At 48.7% G+C, this 19,283-nt stretch overlaps 12 protein-coding genes across 12 annotated transcripts; 7 read left to right on the forward strand and 5 right to left on the reverse strand.

Annotated features, from left to right (window-relative positions):
• Positions 1-60: 60 nt before the first annotated feature.
• On the reverse strand, positions 61-2,924 carry MRET_3374 (protein of unknown function (DUF2424); the record flags this gene model as incomplete). The annotated part of the gene is made up of 3 exons (XM_027630001.1): positions 61-2,793; positions 2,834-2,857; positions 2,898-2,924. 3 exons carry the CDS (start codon positions 2,922-2,924, stop codon positions 61-63), a joined length of 2,784 nt encoding a protein of 927 aa, XP_027486169.1.
• Positions 2,925-3,154: 230 nt separating this feature from the next.
• Positions 3,155-3,796, reverse strand: MRET_3375 (iron-sulfur cluster assembly protein ISA2; the record flags this gene model as incomplete). Its single annotated transcript, XM_027630002.1, has 3 exons — positions 3,155-3,332; positions 3,365-3,492; positions 3,521-3,796. 3 exons carry the CDS (start codon positions 3,794-3,796, stop codon positions 3,155-3,157), a joined length of 582 nt encoding a protein of 193 aa, XP_027486170.1.
• A 230-nt stretch (positions 3,797-4,026) lies between these two features.
• MRET_3376 (nascent polypeptide-associated complex subunit alpha) lies at positions 4,027-4,687 on the forward strand (the record flags this gene model as incomplete). Its single annotated transcript, XM_027630003.1, has 3 exons — positions 4,027-4,059; positions 4,111-4,257; positions 4,304-4,687. 3 exons carry the CDS (start codon positions 4,027-4,029, stop codon positions 4,685-4,687), a joined length of 564 nt encoding a protein of 187 aa, XP_027486167.1.
• Positions 4,688-4,946: 259 nt separating this feature from the next.
• On the forward strand, positions 4,947-5,859 carry MRET_3377 (20S proteasome subunit alpha 4; the record flags this gene model as incomplete). Its single annotated transcript, XM_027630004.1, has 4 exons — positions 4,947-4,968; positions 5,010-5,033; positions 5,074-5,080; positions 5,121-5,859. 4 exons carry the CDS (start codon positions 4,947-4,949, stop codon positions 5,857-5,859), a joined length of 792 nt encoding a protein of 263 aa, XP_027486168.1.
• A 257-nt stretch (positions 5,860-6,116) lies between these two features.
• On the reverse strand, positions 6,117-7,315 carry MRET_3378 (SNARE associated golgi protein; the record flags this gene model as incomplete). The annotated part of the gene is made up of 2 exons (XM_027630005.1): positions 6,117-6,831; positions 6,861-7,315. 2 exons carry the CDS (start codon positions 7,313-7,315, stop codon positions 6,117-6,119), a joined length of 1,170 nt encoding a protein of 389 aa, XP_027486161.1.
• Positions 7,316-7,626: 311 nt separating this feature from the next.
• Positions 7,627-9,397, forward strand: MRET_3379 (pumilio-family RNA binding repeat protein; the record flags this gene model as incomplete). The annotated part of the gene is made up of 4 exons (XM_027630006.1): positions 7,627-7,762; positions 7,795-8,121; positions 8,152-9,342; positions 9,369-9,397. The coding sequence occupies 4 exons, from the start codon at positions 7,627-7,629 to the stop codon at positions 9,395-9,397; spliced, it is 1,683 nt and encodes a 560-aa protein (XP_027486162.1).
• MRET_3380 (exosome complex component RRP43) lies at positions 9,394-10,296 on the reverse strand (the record flags this gene model as incomplete). The annotated part of the gene is made up of 1 exon (XM_027630007.1): positions 9,394-10,296. One exon carries the CDS (start codon positions 10,294-10,296, stop codon positions 9,394-9,396), a length of 903 nt encoding a protein of 300 aa, XP_027486116.1.
• Positions 10,297-10,410: 114 nt separating this feature from the next.
• On the forward strand, positions 10,411-12,123 carry MRET_3381 (phosphomevalonate kinase; the record flags this gene model as incomplete). Its single annotated transcript, XM_027630008.1, has 1 exon — positions 10,411-12,123. One exon carries the CDS (start codon positions 10,411-10,413, stop codon positions 12,121-12,123), a length of 1,713 nt encoding a protein of 570 aa, XP_027486115.1.
• A 64-nt stretch (positions 12,124-12,187) lies between these two features.
• MRET_3382 (ATP-binding cassette, subfamily F, member 3) lies at positions 12,188-14,497 on the forward strand (the record flags this gene model as incomplete). The annotated part of the gene is made up of 1 exon (XM_027630009.1): positions 12,188-14,497. The coding sequence occupies one exon, from the start codon at positions 12,188-12,190 to the stop codon at positions 14,495-14,497; it is 2,310 nt and encodes a 769-aa protein (XP_027486114.1).
• Positions 14,498-14,997: 500 nt separating this feature from the next.
• MRET_3383 (ATP-binding cassette, subfamily F, member 3) lies at positions 14,998-15,867 on the forward strand (the record flags this gene model as incomplete). The annotated part of the gene is made up of 1 exon (XM_027630010.1): positions 14,998-15,867. One exon carries the CDS (start codon positions 14,998-15,000, stop codon positions 15,865-15,867), a length of 870 nt encoding a protein of 289 aa, XP_027486113.1.
• Positions 15,868-16,246: 379 nt separating this feature from the next.
• On the forward strand, positions 16,247-16,864 carry MRET_3384 (uncharacterized protein; the record flags this gene model as incomplete). The annotated part of the gene is made up of 1 exon (XM_027630011.1): positions 16,247-16,864. One exon carries the CDS (start codon positions 16,247-16,249, stop codon positions 16,862-16,864), a length of 618 nt encoding a protein of 205 aa, XP_027486120.1.
• Positions 16,865-17,471: 607 nt separating this feature from the next.
• Positions 17,472-18,671, reverse strand: MRET_3385 (lactate 2-monooxygenase; the record flags this gene model as incomplete). The annotated part of the gene is made up of 1 exon (XM_027630012.1): positions 17,472-18,671. One exon carries the CDS (start codon positions 18,669-18,671, stop codon positions 17,472-17,474), a length of 1,200 nt encoding a protein of 399 aa, XP_027486119.1.
• Between the last annotated feature and the right edge of the window lie 612 nt (positions 18,672-19,283).

A 19,283-nucleotide genomic window follows, 5' to 3' on the forward strand; every position in this document is an offset into this window, starting at 1 on the left:
AATCTCTGAGTCTTTCTAGAGGGCTGCATACATGGACAAAGTTATATATACCATTCGAGCTCATTGCGACACCGACTTGTTGTGTTGCGCTTGAGCTTCTTCCTCCTCTTCGTCATTATCCAACTCCCACGTCTCCATATCCTCGTCCCCTTCTGGACCAAGTCCCTCGAGCGTCTGCTGCCAAATGCCACCTGCTCTATCTTCTTCGGCAGGGCGCTGGTGACTACTCGGTGAGCCAGGCTCTACAGGTTCTTCAGAACCTGTCCCCGACATTTCCTGATCTAATTGCTCACGGACATCTTCAGTGACCACGAAAGCCTTACGTTTCTTTCGATGATCCAATACTTTGCGCATAAAGTGACGCATACTCTGGAATGCCTTTCGACTGGCGTCTAAAAATAGGAAAAATTGGAACACATGCACACAATCTTCGTAAATTTCATGGCGCACTGGCACACCAGCCAAGGCGCATTTGTGACAAAATAGCACACCTTCATCACGCAGCCTCTCAGCATCGCCTGACTGGACCAGCATGGGGGGTAGGCCCTTCATTTCACCAAACAAAGGGCTCACATAGGGATGCATCAAGTATTTGTCCATATTGGGCCCCAAGTAAGCGTTGATTGGATTCATGTGGTTGCCACGCCAAGGTCGAGGTAAATAGTCAAATTCCTTGTTTGTCTCCCACGAGTCACACGATAGAGTCAGATCAACCCACGGGCTCATCAGCATAGCACCACTCGGGAGAGGATAGTCATTATCACGCAAATACATCATAAGTGCCACTCCTAGTCCTGCTCCAGCACTGTCAGCTGCCAGAACAATATTGTTGGCAGGAATATGTAAGTCGTCCGTGAGACGTAAATAAGAGTAGACCACGTCTTGCAGGGCACCAGGAAAAATCGTTTCAGGAGCGAGTCGATAATTTACACAAAACACTCGACATTCACAGTACTTGCTTATGGCAACCGTCAATGGACGGTGCGTTGTAGCCGACATGATATAATACGCACCGCCATGGACATACAAAATAACGCGTTCACTTCGCGAACGATTTCCACTTTGCCATTCGCTTTGGAGTCTGCGCCATGTCTGTTTACCCACGATCCATTCACCCGTGAGCTCGCGTTTTCCGGTTTCTTGTTCATCATACTCAGTTAGAAAACCGCGCAAATTGCGCCGCTTCACCCGGAAAGTCACCGGAGTAATAAGACCATCTTCGGGAATCGGTAAGAATCTCACGAGCTCAACAAATTGTTGCAGACCTTGGATAGAAGCCAGGTCTGTGTTTTCTTCAGCGAATTCCCGAATCATTCTAGTTAAGATAGACATCTCGACACCCCAAGACTTCTTTGGTGGACCGTATACCAAGTGCGATAGTAATGCACTTCCAAATGAATAGCCTCGGTTCAGAATAGCAGGCACGGATCGAATGGCTTTTTTGAACGTCAAGTCTTCCTTTGGCTGAAGTTCAGCTTTTGGATCCACTCGCGAATACGCGGGCAATTTTCCGGTACGATATTGCTCAAGCAACTTATTTAGCACTTGAATAGTGTCCGATGAATGTGACACTTGTTGTGATTCAGCTGTTGATTCACGAATAAAGTGTCCTGTATAAGAGCTTTGCTTTGATATATTTTCGTCTTTCTCACAAGCTTTCTTGTCAGTTGGTGCATTGGCACACCGCGTTTCGCTGCAAGTATCCTCCTTGGATAGAGAATGATCAAGTTTCTTCACTCGCGCTTGCAATTGCTCGATCACATTGTCGAGCATTGGGATCCCGCGATTTGTCCCGGCTTGATTCTGATTTCGCAAACTTTGCAACGCGACCAGACCTTGTATTTGAGATTTGAGTAATTCTGTTTTGGATTGAGGGGACGATGATTGTTTGGGTATTCTCGTCAATTCAGGCACCTCTCCTTCAGTGCTTCCCAGGACTTGCGTAATCCAGGGATGCTGCAAGGCTTCATGCACTGTCATTCGTGTGTGCTTGGGGCAAAGACATTGCCGGATAAAGTCCATAGCGAATGGTGACTGTAATATCCAATCTGGTTTGCGGAATTCATATTCCACGTTCACAGTATTTTGGAGCGTGGCTTGCACACTATCACCATGGAATGGCGTATAACCGCATAATAAAGTATAAGCAATCACACCACACGACCAAACGTCCACGCTTTCATCGTAACCTTGACCCATCAAAATTTCAGGTGCAAAATATTGAGGAGAAGTAGATACTAAGATCAGACATTCCTCTTCTGGCAAAATTTGTGCGAGATAAAAACCAGAAATCGTGACGCGTTTGTGGGCATCCTTTTGGTCATACACGAAGATATTGTCTGGTCTCAAGTTCGTATGTACAATACCATTGGAATGAAGAAACTGTACACCAGAGAGAAGCTGCGTCACAATACACTGAATTTCACATTCCTTGTAGGTAGCATTCCTCAAAGTATCGTCGAGCAGCTCACCCCCCAGATAAAAATCCATCAACAGAATGATAGCGTTGTCAGTCTCGTAATAGTCTCGCAAATGGTTAATGTTGGGATGATCCAAACGCATCATAATGGTAATCTCATCGTGAATACTAGCTCCTTTTTTCCTTTTAGATTCGGTAAATTGAGCTTCAGGATGTAAAGAAGAGCGCATTATAATTTTGGCAGCTCGACGAGTTCCAGTTTCCTTCTCTACACAAATTCGGAGAATGGAAAACGCGTCAAATTCAAGTACATATTCTGTCATGCTGTATTTTTTATCAAATTCTGCCAAAATGGTGTCACTTTCATTGAGAGACTAATAGGTTAGTGAACACACTCTTATGGTTCCTGCATACCAGCATGAGCCATTCGTCAATGCACTGATGTTAGTGTTCTTCTTTCAAAAACCTCAGGACCTACACTTGTAACCTCCCCCCATGTTTTCATGGCGGATCAGTACTGAAAGCACAACAGTGACAATAGCGCTGAATTGTTGGTCCCTTGAATCCAGCCCACGGTACGGTTTGCTGACCCTCATGGCGCCCCGCATGGGCATACCCCAAGTTTAGTCACATGATTTGCGTAGATAGGGTCTGTTGGCCCCTCTTTGACACCCGCCATGCTCAACAGCACATAGAAATGTCATGCCTATAGTATCGATACAAACGAGAATATCATCACAAAATGGGTTCCCAGCTAACACCACATCCACACCCACTACCCTTTGCTTGTGGATTTTCGACAATGGCGAACTGACTTCCAATCAATTCCGTCACATAATCAATAGTACTGCCCTTGATAAGGGCTAGCGTTACGCTGTCCACAATCACTCTGGCATTGGATTCCACAAACACACTGATGTCAGTTCTTCATTTAACACAACGTACAAATCATCCTCTTCATATTCGCTCGATAGTTCTAGTTTGTAGACATATCCATGACAACCACCTGGTTCAACAATCACACGAAGCCCTAATTTCGGATCTCTCTCATGTTCCGACAGGGTGCGCAATTTCTAGTCACGATAAGCATACTCAACGTACCTCAATGGCTCGCTCTGTCAAGGAAACACCAAGCATATCTCCTTTTAAAGCATTCGGATCCTCTGGATTTTTCGGTTTTCTTGCGATACTCATAAATCCACGGAAAGAACAAGCGGGGCTGATTTTGTTACTTGGATGAGGACCATGCATCAGGGCGCGTGTGGCGATGCCGACTCCAACGAGGGAATTTGGTCGTGCGCTAAAAGTGGTACAAGCGCTACTATATCTGCATATCACTTGCTTTCGTGGAAGTCGGTACAATATGGCTCTAAACATGAGCTACGCTTGTGTTTCTGCGAACAGTTGCCACAGAGATTCTCGCGGTCGAGCCACTAATTGCGCAAGTGGCGATACTCCGTATGACCCTCTGAGTGGAGGAACTCGACACGTGGTACACGTGACGATCGAATGGCTGCGGCGTGTAGTTTTCATGACCAAGGGCGGCGCAGCAGGCGCACCTGCCCCAGAAGGTATCGAATCTGGCCGAATCTTCGAACCATATCACCATGAGTGCCAGTGAAGTTGAAGCTATGAAAGATGTATGTATTCCCCCCATATTTAGGTCCATGAAGTCTAACATTTGTTAACAGCTTAACCTCGAGAACCAGGAGGTAGATGCGAACGAGCCGGCTGCCCCGCAATCTCGCGCCGAGCGCAGGAGCCGCAAGCTTATGCAGGGTGTGGGCCTGAAGAAAGTGGAAGGCATTCAGCGAGTTACTCTGCGACGCCCGCGTGGTGTAAGTATAAATTTATTGAATGCCAATGTAACTAACATATTCACAGCACCTTTACGTGGTTGCCAAGCCAGAGGTGTTCAAGTCTGCTGTGTCTGACTGCTACGTCATTTTCGGTGAGGTGAAGAGCGAAGACATGAGTGCTTTCGCTCAAGCTCAGGCTGCTCAGATGGCTCAGGCCCAGAAGTCTGTTAGCGATGACGCTGGAACTGCTTCTTCGGCTCCTAGCTTTAACTTGAACGACCTTACATCTAGCAAGAAGGTTGAGGACGATGAAGAAGAAGACGAAAATGCTCCTATCGATGAGACGGGCGTCGATCAAAAGGACATTGATCTTGTTATGGAACAAGTGTCTTGCTCTCGTCGCAAGGCCGTGAAGGCACTGAAAGAAAATGATGGTGACCTGATCAATGCCATCATGAGCGTTAGCTAACTAACACCCTCATACATCCCCATGCACCTGTCTTTGTGTCGGTGCATTCTATAGAAAACGGCCTTACTACAATTGTTATGCTGCCTATTTTTGTTTCTGCGTACCCCTGGCGGTGAGCCATGCTCAATTCCAGGTGGATGCGGCATGCGCTCCTTATGCTTAAATCCCAGAAATGTGATCGGATACACGTAACGCGTGGAGCCAGCCTTATCGCATACCTGTATTGTCGACAGAACCGTAACTTTGCCTCTCTGAGATCATGTCACGTTCCTACGACAGAGGTACGATACTTTGAGTTTCGATAAACTAACTTATATCTCAGCACTTACGGTATTCTCCCCTGATGGTAAGTATTTCTCTGATATGAAACTCGCTGACCTGAGCAGGTCATTTGTACGTGCTTTAAGGAATTCGTCTTGTGCTGACACAACAGGTTCCAAGTCGATTACGCGCTTGAGGCAGTAAGGAAAGGTACTTGCGCCGTCGGTATTCGTGGGAAAAATGTTGCTGTTCTTGGTGTTGAGAAAAAGAGTTTGCAGCAATTACAAGACCCTCGCACTGTGCGCAAGACTGTCATGTTGGACGAACACATTTGTCTTACCTTTGCAGGTTTGAACGCGGATGCTCGTATCCTTGTCGACAAAGCACGAATTGAATGCCAATCACACAGGCTTACTGTGGAAGACCCAGTAACGGTTGACTATATCACTCGGCACATCGCCGGTATTCAGCAGAAATACACACAATCTGGAGGTATGCGTCCTTTTGGTATCTCGACGCTTCTTATCGGCTTCAATCAAAATGAAACCGAGCCTCGTCTGTTTCAAACAGAACCATCGGGCATGTTCACGGCCTGGAAGGCCACTGCCATCGGTCGCTCTTCTAAGACTGTACGCGAGTTTCTGGAAAAGAACTACAAAGATGACATGTCGGAGGAAGAAACTACTAAGCTTGCCATTAAAAGCTTACTAGAAGTTGTACAGGCAGGTGCTAAAAACATCGAGATTGTCGTGATGACCGGGCATGGTCATTTGAAGGCTCTCGAACTCCCGCAGATTGAGGAGATCGTGAAGCAGATCGAAATCGAGCAAGAGGCTGAGGCTGAACGACGTCGCACGCGCCTTGCTGCAACAGCAAGCGCCGAAGCTTCTATGACAGGCAGCTCGAACTGAATTATGAGCAGACACACATATATCTACTTTGCATTTCTATCGAGACATGTGAGAGCGTTTTCTTGAAAAAACACCCCTATATTAAATTACGAAGGCCCTTGTTGGGTATACAGATTGCTTTAGAATGCCAAAAATTTCAGATTCCACATTCATAATCGTCTCGCTTCGTTGAAGATACTCTTTGAAAATTGATTGTCCTGGGGCGTGAAAGGCACGGATGCATGTGTTCTCGTTCGCGAAGACGATGCTTGATCCTGTCAGGCACCTATCGACTCTTCTGTCTCATCGCTATCCAATGATGCCCCCAAACTAGAATCCCTTGGGACTGAGACCGGGCGTGCATGTAAAGCAGGGTGAATTAAGGCCAATAACGATTGATAGAGCTGGTCCATTCGATCTCTCCAGGTACGCCCCCTCGCATCTTCTGTGAGACGAATGTTCCCCTGATGCGCAGGACTTTGCTCTGGTGCTTGCACACGACCCTTGACCAGCGTTGGTAAAATAAATGCCATAGCGACGACAGTCATGAGCAACATATTCTGCCAAGTGAATATATGGAAAGAATCAGATGAGGTGATTTGACCGATTTCTTTTCCGATAGCGGTATAAATGAGTGAGGTACAAAATACACCACATAGTGTAGACAGCCAGAACGTACTTAGAGGCACACCAAGATGAGGAGCGATGATATTAACAACAAAATGTGGGGGGACGGGCATCATTCGAAGAATAGTGAGGTATGATAAAAGATTTCCCTCATATTGCTGCACGGTAGCCTTCCATGTATCAACCCGCTGTTGCCATCGGGGCATCACTCGAATGCAGTCACCAACATGCTTACTTAGCATGTAACAAAAAGAGGCACCTGTAGCGATAGATATGCACACGATGGGAAGTGCAACCGGAACACCCCATAATGCACCAGCCAAAATACATAAATACATTGATCCTGGGACAGAAAATGTTTGAATGCTGTGGGTAAGTGAAAGGTGCAAGCGTACAATAAAAACACTGAGAGCCACACCACCATAACACGGTAATAATGCTCTTGGTTATAATTAGCAATGAACTGGCAAAGGACTTTTAAATCTTGAAAAGATCTCGGTACATGGACAAATGCTTGATCTTCTTCACGAATGGGGGGCAATGAAGCCCAAAGAATTGTAAAAAGCAGGGTCACGCTGCCCAACAGAGTACCTAACAAAAAGACCACTGTACGAAAAATTAAAGCTTGTTTTTCGGCTGTGTTCAAGGGCAGCGGTGCATCTGCTGCATTATACAACGGCATCGTTTGCCAGGCTAAGGCTGAGTTTAAAAATGGTGTTTCAAAACGAATTTCGTCATCATTTTCTGTGTTTTGTGAAGATTCTTGCAGTTCGATTATTGTTCTTGACTCATCTTGGGATGCACGCAAGGGCAACAAGTGCTGGTGTGCTTCGCCTCGCAGCGTTGACATGGCCCATTGAGCAGATTCGGAAGGTCTGTGTCGCTCGGCAATCACGCTTGGGGTTAGATCAATGTGGAGGGCTAACCAAGCCAGTCCCTGGAACCTGAGGCAGGCCAATCGAACGCCTAGTTGGCCTGTGCGACTCGGAACAGAGCCGGAGTGCTACTTCGCTTCCAGCCAAGAATGGTGCAATTGTCACCTTAAAAAATCGGTAGCGTCCCGGAATCGTGCATGATATCGTTCATATGCGCTCTTATGGCGCATTCGAATATCATGGTCTAGTCGTCTCAATGAGCATATAAAGCGCACCCGAAGCTAATATGGCTTGCTTATCCTTCTGCACTCGCGCCGATCTTATTACCATGTCTGAAACCAGCTCTATGTGTACCAGTATGCAATCCATGGATGACCTCATTCCTTGTGCATCAACACCTCAGCCACAGACACGCACAGAAGGTACGTAGTAGGTTATCATTCATAGGTGTCAGTGGCCTTGTTCGAACAACTACAGCAAGTGGAAGAACACCTGTGTGGCATAGAGCAACGCATGCAAGAACGTCTACGTATCTTGGAGCTTCGGGTCATGCAGATGGAAAGACAGTCATGGAAGCGCTCCTTCGGCACCGCAAGTCATACCTTGCCCATTACGCCTAGCAGTGATCCATCTCTGAGTTCTCGATCGTCGTCCACTGGTCCCTTGAGTACACCAAAGACACAAAGAGGATTCGATGACGGAACATTCCGCTCTTCTTCCCCCGATGCATTCAATCCCTACTGGATCTCCCCCATTATGGAGGAAGATTCTTATGTACCAGGTACGTTTCCTTGGAACTTACACGCACAAGGCCTACATGCATTTCCACAAGCGCTATTTTATTCACGTCCTGATCCATTTTATGCGTGCAAAAAGTTCGGCAGCAAATTTGAAACAAGCTACATTCGGAAACTGGATCTTGACATGGATGTCCATTGCTCTACAGCTGATGCACAGTGTCCATCACACCAATATCACGAAACTCCCACATCTCCAGAAGCGAGCCTCGAATCTCCACATCATGATCTACGTGACATTTTAGTGCACCACAGTCAAGATGCTAGCGTAAGGCTCCAACTTCAACTCAAACGTGGTTCTACTGAGCGCCGTGAAATCATTTTAGACGCTATGAAGCCGCTCATGGTACCTCTGGCCACTGATCAATACGGTCAATATCTTGTTCAACGCGCGCTCAGCATACAAAAAGAAATGACACAGTATCTTTGTGGTGCAATCGTACCACTGACTTTATCACCATGCGGCGTGCATGTCATCATGCGAGTATTGGATGGCCCTGAAATATGGCAAAGTGCTGTGACCAAAGAACTTTTAAGAGATTCTCTCAAAACTACCCTCACAACACAGCACTCTATGTGCGTCTGGCAGAAAATTTTTAATGTTCGATGGTCTAACCCGGAAATGCGTTCTGAAATTCGTGAGCGAATTCACGATACGTTACGAGGTCAGTGGGCCGATATAGCAAACACAGAGACGGGGAGTGTTCTGTTCCAACATCTTTTGGCAAACATGATGTTAAGTGAAACAGACGATGCCATTGAGGAAGTCTTCCAGCGATTTCATGAGTGCATATGTCATCCATGGGGGGTTTGGGTCATTCAACACCTCATTGAATACGGAAGTCCTGCGATTCGCGAATGCATCGCACAGCGATTAATAAGTTCAGCTGCCACTGTATCATTGTCATCGTATGGATCAAAAGCGGTGCAATGTGCCCAGCGACACTGTGGCGAGGTCTTCCAAAATAAATATGCCGATGTCTTGTGTCGAGTTACGGCATCACATCACGAAACGGTGAGGCCAAAAGGACCAAGCCGACCTCTGATAATCGAAGTCGCAGCTGCACAACATGGCCTTCCCATTTTGACCCAACTTTTGACGTCGACGACTCCGGCACGTCGCACACTTATTATCGATCTTGTCCGAATGAATGCTGTCTTTTTAAAAAGTAACCGCTCAGGCGCTAGGGCCTTCCAATTGTGTGGTGCGTATGGGTATGTCTTACATCAGAGCGCGCACGCGCCTACGCCGGCTATTAGGCACGTAAAGCATCTAACAGCAATGATCGCAGTTGCTGTGCACGGTTCTGGGTTGTACGTTCGCACCATTCAATCAACGACTCATTTTCGAGGACATGTGGTTGCATAGCTGTGCATCTTCCCCGAACTTTAGTCCAAAAGATACCATTAGGCTTGTCGTCCAACGTACCCATCTGGATACTTCCTGCACATAATGACTGTTCAAATTCAGTGGCATCAGCTAGGAGATATGTCCAATCGTACAGAGATATTGTTGTTAGGATAGGAATGCAAGTAAGCGATAGGCGTTCTGTGGCATCGGTATCGCAAATGACCTGGCTAGAATTCATGTGACGGGAAACGCGTGGTAGACGGCAATCGTACAATGCTGCCACAGCTGCCAAAGCCGCAGCATCCATCACGCTGCCATCTGCGCTAATACAAACAACGTCGACATGTAAAACCCACACAGCTGATCCAGTCTCGATACATAATGAAGTACATGGAAGAATACCAGACTGATTCAGGAACATTTGCAAGTAGTGAGTCATAATTTGTGCTTCATCGCCTGGAGGACCTGCCTTGTATTGAGGTGAGCACAAAGCGGGGAGCTCAACATTTGGAATAACAAATCCTTCGTTAGGGCGCTCCAGTGTCGGCTCAGTCACCTCTGCATGCACCGCAGCCGTGACCAATGTACCTTCACCAAAGCGCACAAGTGCGCTGCCATAAGGCTGTGATAAAATACCTGTGGCTAAGGATGCCGAACGAAATTGATCTAGGGAGCGCCCATCCTCTCGAATTCGCTCCTCAAGATGCCGACGAAAATAGTCTGTCGGATATATCTTTTTGAAGATGGTCAATGGTGCGGCCGTATGTGCCTCAACCAAGCCTTCATGCTTTTCTTGCATGGCTGACATGATTGAAGAGCTTGCTGTGCGCGTCTGGACGCGACAAGCGGACACATTTTTATGTCAGCAGACACGGCTAGGAATTGGTTCCCGCTCATTCTCATTGGTCTTGTCCTGGACAGTATGGTGTGGGACCCTGCACCTACTATCGTCTCAGCTCCTGGAAAGGTCCTCATTGCTGGTGGTTATCTCGTCCTCGATCCGGCTTACCCTGGAATTGTGCTCGTAACAAATGCTCGCTTCTACGCCTGTGTATCAAAACGCACCGAAAGTACGATCCGAGTGCGTTCGCCGCAATTTCAGCACGCAGAATGGTTATATGCCTATCACTTACCAAAAGAAGATGTCAAAGATGCCATCCAAGCAGCGAATGCATTGCGCTTAATTCAATGCGGTGACCCAAACCCATTCGTCGCCCTGGCTCTTTTGTACGCATTACATATTTCTTTCGAGTATTTGGGCCCAACGAAGGCCCGCGAAACTTTATCGTGTGGTCTTGATATTATGATCATCGGGGACAATGATTTCTACTCTCGACGCGTGAATGGACAGGTGCCAACAATCGAGGAGCTTAGAGCTCTCGAGCCGTTCACGTCTCATCCATGTACACTGGGTGACGTTCATAAAACAGGGTTGGGATCGAGCGCCGCGATGACTACATCTCTTGTTGGTGCTCTGCTATTACACTTGGGTGTAGCACAAGTCGAATCCGGCCAATTGACCTCAACTTCACTCGGCCTCATTCACAATGTCGCACAGCTGGCGCATTGCGCAGCGCAAGGCAAAGTCGGCTCCGGCTTCGACGTGTCTGCCTCGGTATGGGGCCATCAGTTGTACCGCCGCTTCGATCCTGATTTGATCAAGAGTCTCATTCGCCACGAAATCGGATCGCGAATCGTAACTGACCAAAAAACTGCCGTCAACGATGTGACTCCTGAACCGCTTGCACTCCTGCCCACGCTGGATGCCACTAATCCACTTTGGGTCCCAGCACCACCACCATCGGCTGCTTCTACGGCTGTTGAAGGCTTGTTTTCGCTGCACACGTCGAATTCTCCTCAATATAAAGCACGTCCTGCCCCGCTGTCGCTACCACCTGGTATTCAAATGTGCCTAGCTGATGTCGATACTGGCTCGAATACCCGGACGCTGGTGGGAAAAGTCAGTGATTGGCGTGCACAACATCCAGATTGGGCGGCTCAGCTGTACAAAATCATCGCTTCTTCCAACCAATCGCTCGCGGATGGTCTGCTTCAGCTTCATATGGCTTATGCAAACGACCAGACTGCGTATACCCAAGTATTGGAAACGCTTTCACAACGACCTTCATTAGATTGGGATCATTACTATAAGTCGCATCCATCATCTACATGCGCACTATTTCTTGAAGTACGAAATGCCATGCGCTCGATTCGCGCGGGTATGCGCGAATTGGGCTCGCGATCCGGTGCTCCGGTCGAACCGCCAGAAATGACGCGATTGCTCGATACCACTATCAATACAGCTCCAGGTATCATGGGAGGTGGCGTCCCTGGTGCAGGTGGCTATGATGCACTCTTCTTGCTCTTTCTTTCGCCATCCTCCCTGCACACGCACATACCTGCTCCTGCTCCACAGAGCGTGTGTGACATTTGGCAGACGTACAGTGAGCTGAGTGTTGGCCCCCTCTTGTGCAGTGCTGACTGCTCTGATGTGCCATGCCGTACAAATAAGAGTGACGGCAGCAATCACGTTACCCAAATTGCCCAAGCTTGGGCACAAGCCTCTCCGGCCATGCGCGTCGTGCAAGATGCGTCCACCGTACCTGGCCTGGAGCGGTGGCTCAATAGTGCATAATGACTAAACACGCTGGTTAGCACATGCGCTCGTCTTACGCGAAGCGCTCGACACAATCATCATCATGGCCGCAGCAGCGATCCTGCGCGAGGCATTGCCTTCGCTAGACGAGCCCATTGTGACATACCTCGACAGGTACATCTATGATGCAGGCGAGGATCCTACTGTGGATGTGATGGAGGATGTTGTGCGCCCTATGCTTGAGTCTGCTGTTATTTGTGAGCCTTCTGACTCACCGAAACGACTAGCGCTCCCCACATTATTCGAAAAGCTTGGCGCCATTGTTGCAGAGCGTGCACCAAAGAAATCAGTCGAAAGCCAGCGCGGTCTTGCGCGTCTGGACAAGGTCGTGGACATGAGCACCTCTGAAATTAGTTCCACCATCACGTACGACGCTGGCAATGACAGCATGGACTTGGCTCTGGGTCGATCGACGCGTAATCGCACGACTGTTGACATCAAGAAACTGGAGAAACAAGAAGCAAAGACTCGTGCAAAGCTCGCGAAGCGTGCTCAGCGCGACCTCTATGAATCCAGCAAGCTCGTCGAAAACGCCAAAAAGATGGCTTCTTACGAGGAAATGTACATGCAAGTCAACCCTCTTGAGTCAATCAGCTCAGGCGCAGCCAAAGGTAAAAACAAAGATATTCACCTGCCTAATATTGATGTGAGCTTTGGCAGTCATCGCATTCTGACGAATGCCGAACTGACCATGGCATATGGCCGTCGCTATGGTCTGATCGGTCGTAACGGTGTTGGTAAGAGTACCCTGCTCCGTCACATGGCCCTGCGTGACGTTCCTATTCCCACCAATGTGTCGCTACTGTACGTGGAGCAAGAAATCACCGGTGATGACACCTCTGCTATTGAGGCTGTGCTCAAGGCAGATGTGTGGCGTGAAAAGCTCTTGGCAGAGGAACGTCGTCTTAATTTTGAGCTGCAACAGCTGGAAGACGCGACACATGCTGCTGTAGCAGCGGCAGACCAGAATAAGGACGATGACACAGAGGGCTTGTCAAAGGGCTCCGCTGTCGATCTCCCTACAAGACAGCGCGAAAACCAACGTGACGAACTATTGTCTCGATTAGGAGATGTGCAGGCCAAACTCGTCGACATGGAGGCAGAAACTGGTCCAAGTCGTGCCGCCACATTACTCAACGGTCTGGGTATTGTTGGAGACGACCAAAACAAGCCTACGAAAGCATTCAGTGGCGGATGGCGCATGCGCCTTGCATTAGCACGCGCCTTGTTTTGTAAACCTGACTTGCTCATGCTGGATGAACCATCTAACATGCTTGACTTGAACGCTATTGCCTGGCTAGAAGACTATCTCGTCAAAGAGTGGGAAGGTACACTCCTGGTTGTATCGCACGACCGTGCATTTCTCAACCAGGTGTCAACCGACATTGTCCATATGCACTCTGAACGCCTCGACTACTACAAAGGCAACTTTGACCAGTTCTACGAAACCCGCGACGAACGCCGCAGGAATCAATTACGTGAATACGAAGCAAACAAGCAAAAGCGCGAACATCTTCAGGCTTTCATCGATCGTTGGCGCTACAATGCGGCTCGTGCTGCACAGGCACAGAGCCGTATCAAAGAACTGGAACGCTTGCCTGTACTTGAAATGCCTGAGAAGGAATCAGGTGAACACTTCACCCTCCCCGAAACCGATAAAATTAGCCCGCCATTGCTGCAACTGGATAATGTCACATTTGGTTATTCGGAGGATAAGATTCTGCTGCGTAACGTCAACTTTGATGTGACACTTGACAGTCGCATTGCTTTGATCGGTAGCAACGGCGCCGGTAAGTCGACCTTGATCAAGCTCTTAATCAATCAACTATCCCCATTGTCGGGTGATGCCAAACGGAATCCACGTTTGCGAATCGGTTACTTTTCTCAGCACCACATCGACCAACTTGATCTCACTCAGAGTCCCGTTGCTTTCTTGGCATCGCGGTTCCCCGGCCGTACGGAACAAGAGTACCGCCAACATCTTGGCTCATTTGGTATCACAGGCACGACAGGTCTCCAAAAAATTGCCACATTAAGTGGTGGACAAAAGAGTCGCGTGGCGTTTGCCCAATTAAGTTTGCTGAAGCCACATGTTTTACTTCTAGATGAGCCCACCAACCACTTGGATATTGAAGCTTTGGATGCTCTCATGGAAGCCATTAACCATTGGAATGGTGGCGTGATCGTTGTTAGTCACGACGAGCGCTTTATCAATGGCTGCTTGAAAGAAATGTGGGTGTGCGACAATGGCACTGTGTACAAGTTCTACGGAAATGTATCTGAATACAAGCGTGTCATTATTGAGTCAAACAAGCGCAAACTGGAAGAAGCTATGCGTAGTTCTAACACCTAAACTGTATGTCTCTGCGACTTGTGCGCATAGAACAACGCTGTCTGTACAGCCTCGCGTGTAGCTTGAAACGCTTCCATAACACTGTCGTAGCCTTCATTGGGCAAGGCTGTATCAGCCGCTGTTGCAATATGTTCAATACGGGTATCTGTTTTTTGCAAGATGGATATCATACTTCGTGCTTTTTCAATGCGCTGCTCCACGGATTGATACGTGTGTTCCAAGGATGGAAGAGCGGCTTGCCAAAATTGCTGCAGAAATTCGCTTGTCGCAGCTTGACAAGACACAATCTGCCTGTTAACATCCGCAGGCAATTTATCTAATGCTGTCGAATATCGCTGCTCTTTCTGTTGTCCCATGTTTTTCAGCATGTAATGCAACGTTGTGCTCATTATCTGGCCTGAAGGCGAAAATTTGCTCAGGTCCAGGTGCCATTGCGCAAGATCCTGTCGAAAACGGGCATAATCGAATCGATTCTCACCTTGTACTGTTTCAGTTTCTCCATGTATGTCGATGAACCATCTAACATGCTTGACTTGAACGCTATTGCCTGGCTAGAAGACTATCTCGTCAAAGAGTGGGAAGGTACACTCCTGGTTGTATCGCACGACCGTGCATTTCTCAACCAGGTGTCAACCGACATTGTCCATATGCACTCTGAACGCCTCGACTACTACAAAGGCAACTTTGACCAGTTCTACGAAACCCGCGACGAACGCCGCAGGAATCAATTACGTGAATACGAAGCAAACAAGCAAAAGCGCGAACATCTTCAGGCTTTCATCGATCGTTGGCGCTACAATGCGGCTCGTGCTGCACAGGCACAGAGCCGTATCAAAGAACTGGAACGCTTGCCTGTACTTGAAATGCCTGAGAAGGAATCAGGTGAACACTTCACCCTCCCCGAAACCGATAAAATTAGCCCGCCATTGCTGCAACTGGATAATGTCACATTTGGTTATTCGGAGGATAAGATTCTGCTGCGTAACGTCAACTTTGATGTGACACTTGACAGTCGCATTGCTTTGATCGGTAGCAACGGCGCCGGTAAGTCGACCTTGATCAAGCTCTTAATCAATCAACTATCCCCATTGTCGGGTGATGCCAAACGGAATCCACGTTTGCGAATCGGTTACTTTTCTCAGCACCACATCGACCAACTTGATCTCACTCAGAGTCCCGTTGCTTTCTTGGCATCGCGGTTCCCCGGCCGTACGGAACAAGAGTATCTTGCTGTTTCACTACTCTTTGCTTACTATTTTATTGCTGCTTCATCTCGGTTCTCTATGTCAGGAAGCGCTTTCTTCTTTCACCTTTCCCATATTACTGTCGTCTTTTCCTGCGTTAGAGCGCCTCTTTGTCTTCTTCTTTAGCCCTTATGTGACGCTCGTCCTTGACGCGTGTTTTACCTCCTATGCTCTGCTTTTACTGTCTGCCTAGTTTGACTGTGCTTCATAGTGGACCCCTTCAGCATCCCCACTCCACCCCTCATGCGTGTTCGTGCACGTGCCCCGGCCCTGCCTTGGGGAGCGAATTTTATTCTATCAATTTGTTTTCTATCTGTGGATACGCGCTAAACGAAACGCGACGCGTGTCGAGTCGCCGGTCTTCCTTGGCACATGTTCTGGCGTCTTCTTGGCAGATGCAATACGACGGAACTCCTGCAAACGGTCACCCCCTCCACGAGGTGAACAAACGCAAGCCTTAAATAGGGACCATGTATGTCCACACACACCCATACATCGAAAGGAAATGAAAGTATTTTCTATTGCAGCACTATCCACGCTTTCCATCGCTTCTGTGTGGGCAGGCATGGATTGCGAAAAGACGTCCGGGCCTATGTCGCTCCAATATACCGAAATCGGATGGGGAACCAAGTACTCCAACCACACAGGGCTCGCAAAGAAGGGTTCTGAATCGAATGCTTTCCTACGAATCCAAGATGAATCGTCTCATGAACAGTTCGAGTTCTTTGAATGCAAATCGCCGCCCGAAGGCTTTGAGACGTCGCCCGCTGATGCCAAATACGGCCAAATCCGCAGTGCGAAGGATCACAGTCTGTGCTTGACTGTGCAGGGAATCGACAACCGCCCAGTGTATGGTTACGGTGACAAGGAAAAAGGAACCAAGCGAGAATACGATCGCAAGAATGGGTATCTGACGCTTGAAGCATGCTCACCGCACCCGAGGCGGCAATGGTGGAGTGACAACATCAGTTATGTGGGGATGAAGAAGGACTATAAGCGGAACCACTGCTCCGTGGATGATGATGGAAGACTCCTGATGTACCGCAACCATGCAGCTAGCATGATGCCACACGACGGTGACAGCTTTGGTGGATTTCTTACGTGGGAGTCCCAGGAAGAGTAGATGACAATAGTAAATATGAGGAATGTGCATATCCTTCTCTCCCTTCCCCGGATATTGAGACAGGATTACATGAGGCCGGCGTAGAGACGAGTTTAAAGCAGCACGGCATGTATTCATCAGTGTGTGCGTAGCCGTTGATGTGTCTAGCATGCTCGTTGGACCTAGGCACTGGAGTTGCTTGAGTTCCTGCTTGATCAGTTCAAAGGTATGTTGAAAGCCCCCAGACTCCACGCAGGTGTCATACACAAATCGGGTCCAGTATGGTCGCCTTGTCCTACCCCTACTCTAATTTTTACGGCACCCATACACCATCTTTCCTTCTGTCTGCATCATTGTATCCCATTTCACTCTATCAGGATCAGGTACACTTTGTCGAGTCTCGAGTTTGATCAATTTCCAGGTTCACCCCCCCCCCCCAAAAATTGACCAGATTTGCATTTGACTCGGTGTGGCCCAAATTGATTGTATGCATTTACATCCCACCTGTCCTAAACCCTAGATCGAGACCACTTAGCGCACCCAACTGCATCAGAAAATGGAATTGTTTATGATAGACTCTGGTGTGCAGACAGAGCCATCCAGCCTAACTAGTTCCCCATAACTATATCTACTTGATCAAACGAAGGCGTGAGCGGTTCAGCTCCTCCTTCTCAATCGAAGACACACCGGAAAGCCGCATAGAGAGCTCCAACTCAGCAAGGAGACAGCGGAGTACATGGTGCGCGCCCTTCTGGCCACCCATTGCCAGACCATACACACATGGGCGTCCGATAAGCACCATCTTGGCACCCAAGGCAAGCGCCTTGGCAATGTCCGTACCCGAACGAACACCAGAGTCAAACAGGACGTCCAGCTTGTCGCCGACGGCGTCGACAATCTCTGGCAGCACTTCGATCGAAGACACCGAGTCGTTCACCTGGCGACCACCATGCGACGAGACGACAATACCATCCATGCCGTGCTTGACAGCAAGCTTGGCATCTTCCACGTCCATGATACCCTTGAGCACGATGGGTCCGTCCCAGTACTCGCGCAGGTACTTGAGGTCGTCCCAAGAGTGACCAGCACCGCAGAACATCTGGGACGCCCATTCAGGGGCCGACGTCGCGAGGTCCTCCATCACGGTCTTGCCGTTCTTTTGCTTGAACTTCTCCTGGAAGACTGGGTCGCTCAGACCGAGACCACATCCGGTTATTTCTGGGAGCAGGAATGGGTTGAAGCCATGGTTCAAGTCTGATGGGCGGTAACCCAGAGTGTATGTGTCAAGCGTCACCACAAGCGCAGTGAAGCCGGCCTGCTTTGCTCGGCGCAGGATGCTAGCTGTGACGTCGTTGGACTCATTTGGTGGCCAGTAGAGCTGGAAGAAACGGTGTCCGTCGCCGTTCGCCTTGGCCACATCTTCCAAGCTCGTCGAGCTAGCCGAGCTCATGATGTACGTCACGCCGGCCTCCTTCGCCGCTGCGGACATGCCACACTCACCCTCGCGATGGAAGATGGTGTTCACACCAATTGGCGCGACAGCGATAGGGGAGGGCACGTTCTGTCCGAGGACCTTGTACTTCGGCACAACGTCACACTGGGACACTGGGACAAGGCGACGAGGCACAAATTGCCACTTCTTAAAGTCCTGGCACTCCTGGTTGTCCGTGTAGCCGTCACCAGCGGAGCCCTTGACGTAACCATAGGAGTTGGCCGACAAGACTTGACGGGCCTTCTCTTCCCATTGGCTGAAGCGGAAGCCAAAGGTGGTGAACTCGTTGTGGCAACCGTTTTCGAACGTTTCGGCAATCAGCTTAGCTGGCTCCATGTTGTGTGAAGATAGAGAAGCGGGATTTGAACCGGGCGCGTTTTAAATCTACGCCCCCTGTCACATGGAAAGAGCCCAATTCCCGCATCGTTCCGGGACGGACCAATGAGCCTGAACGGGGTACTATTGGCTGATGAGGTAAACGTAGCGATGAGCACTGCCCAATCACAATAGATGCACGTGCGAGAGACGGGTCTGACAAAAGAGATGCGAGAGCGATGATTTGCATGTATAGATTGGCGCCCCGCCGCACAGCGGAGGGGCCAAAATACGCACACACATGCACTGCCTCTATGAACTAAGATGGCTGTTTGGTGGAAACCAGGACCGATAGAATACCTTTGACCTCGTAATTGTGTCTGTCCGAGTCTTTCGAGCTTGTGTTAGATCATCCTATGACATGTTGTGAGATGCCTTTTGGCACGAGAGAATATTCTCATAACAAGGCGTCACAACAAGTATTATTGTAGGTATGGTGTCTTTGTCCAGTTGTTAACAATTTAATGGCATACGGTTCTTTGCAACGTGCGCGTGTTACATTCGATGTCTCTGGTTAGCTTTTCTCTGACTACTTTTGCATGAAGGTATCTCAGCACGCGATCTTGGCTCATT

Source organism: Malassezia restricta, chromosome VI (genome assembly GCF_003290485.1).
Source record: "Malassezia restricta chromosome VI, complete sequence".
Taxonomy (NCBI): domain Eukaryota; kingdom Fungi; phylum Basidiomycota; class Malasseziomycetes; order Malasseziales; family Malasseziaceae; genus Malassezia; species Malassezia restricta.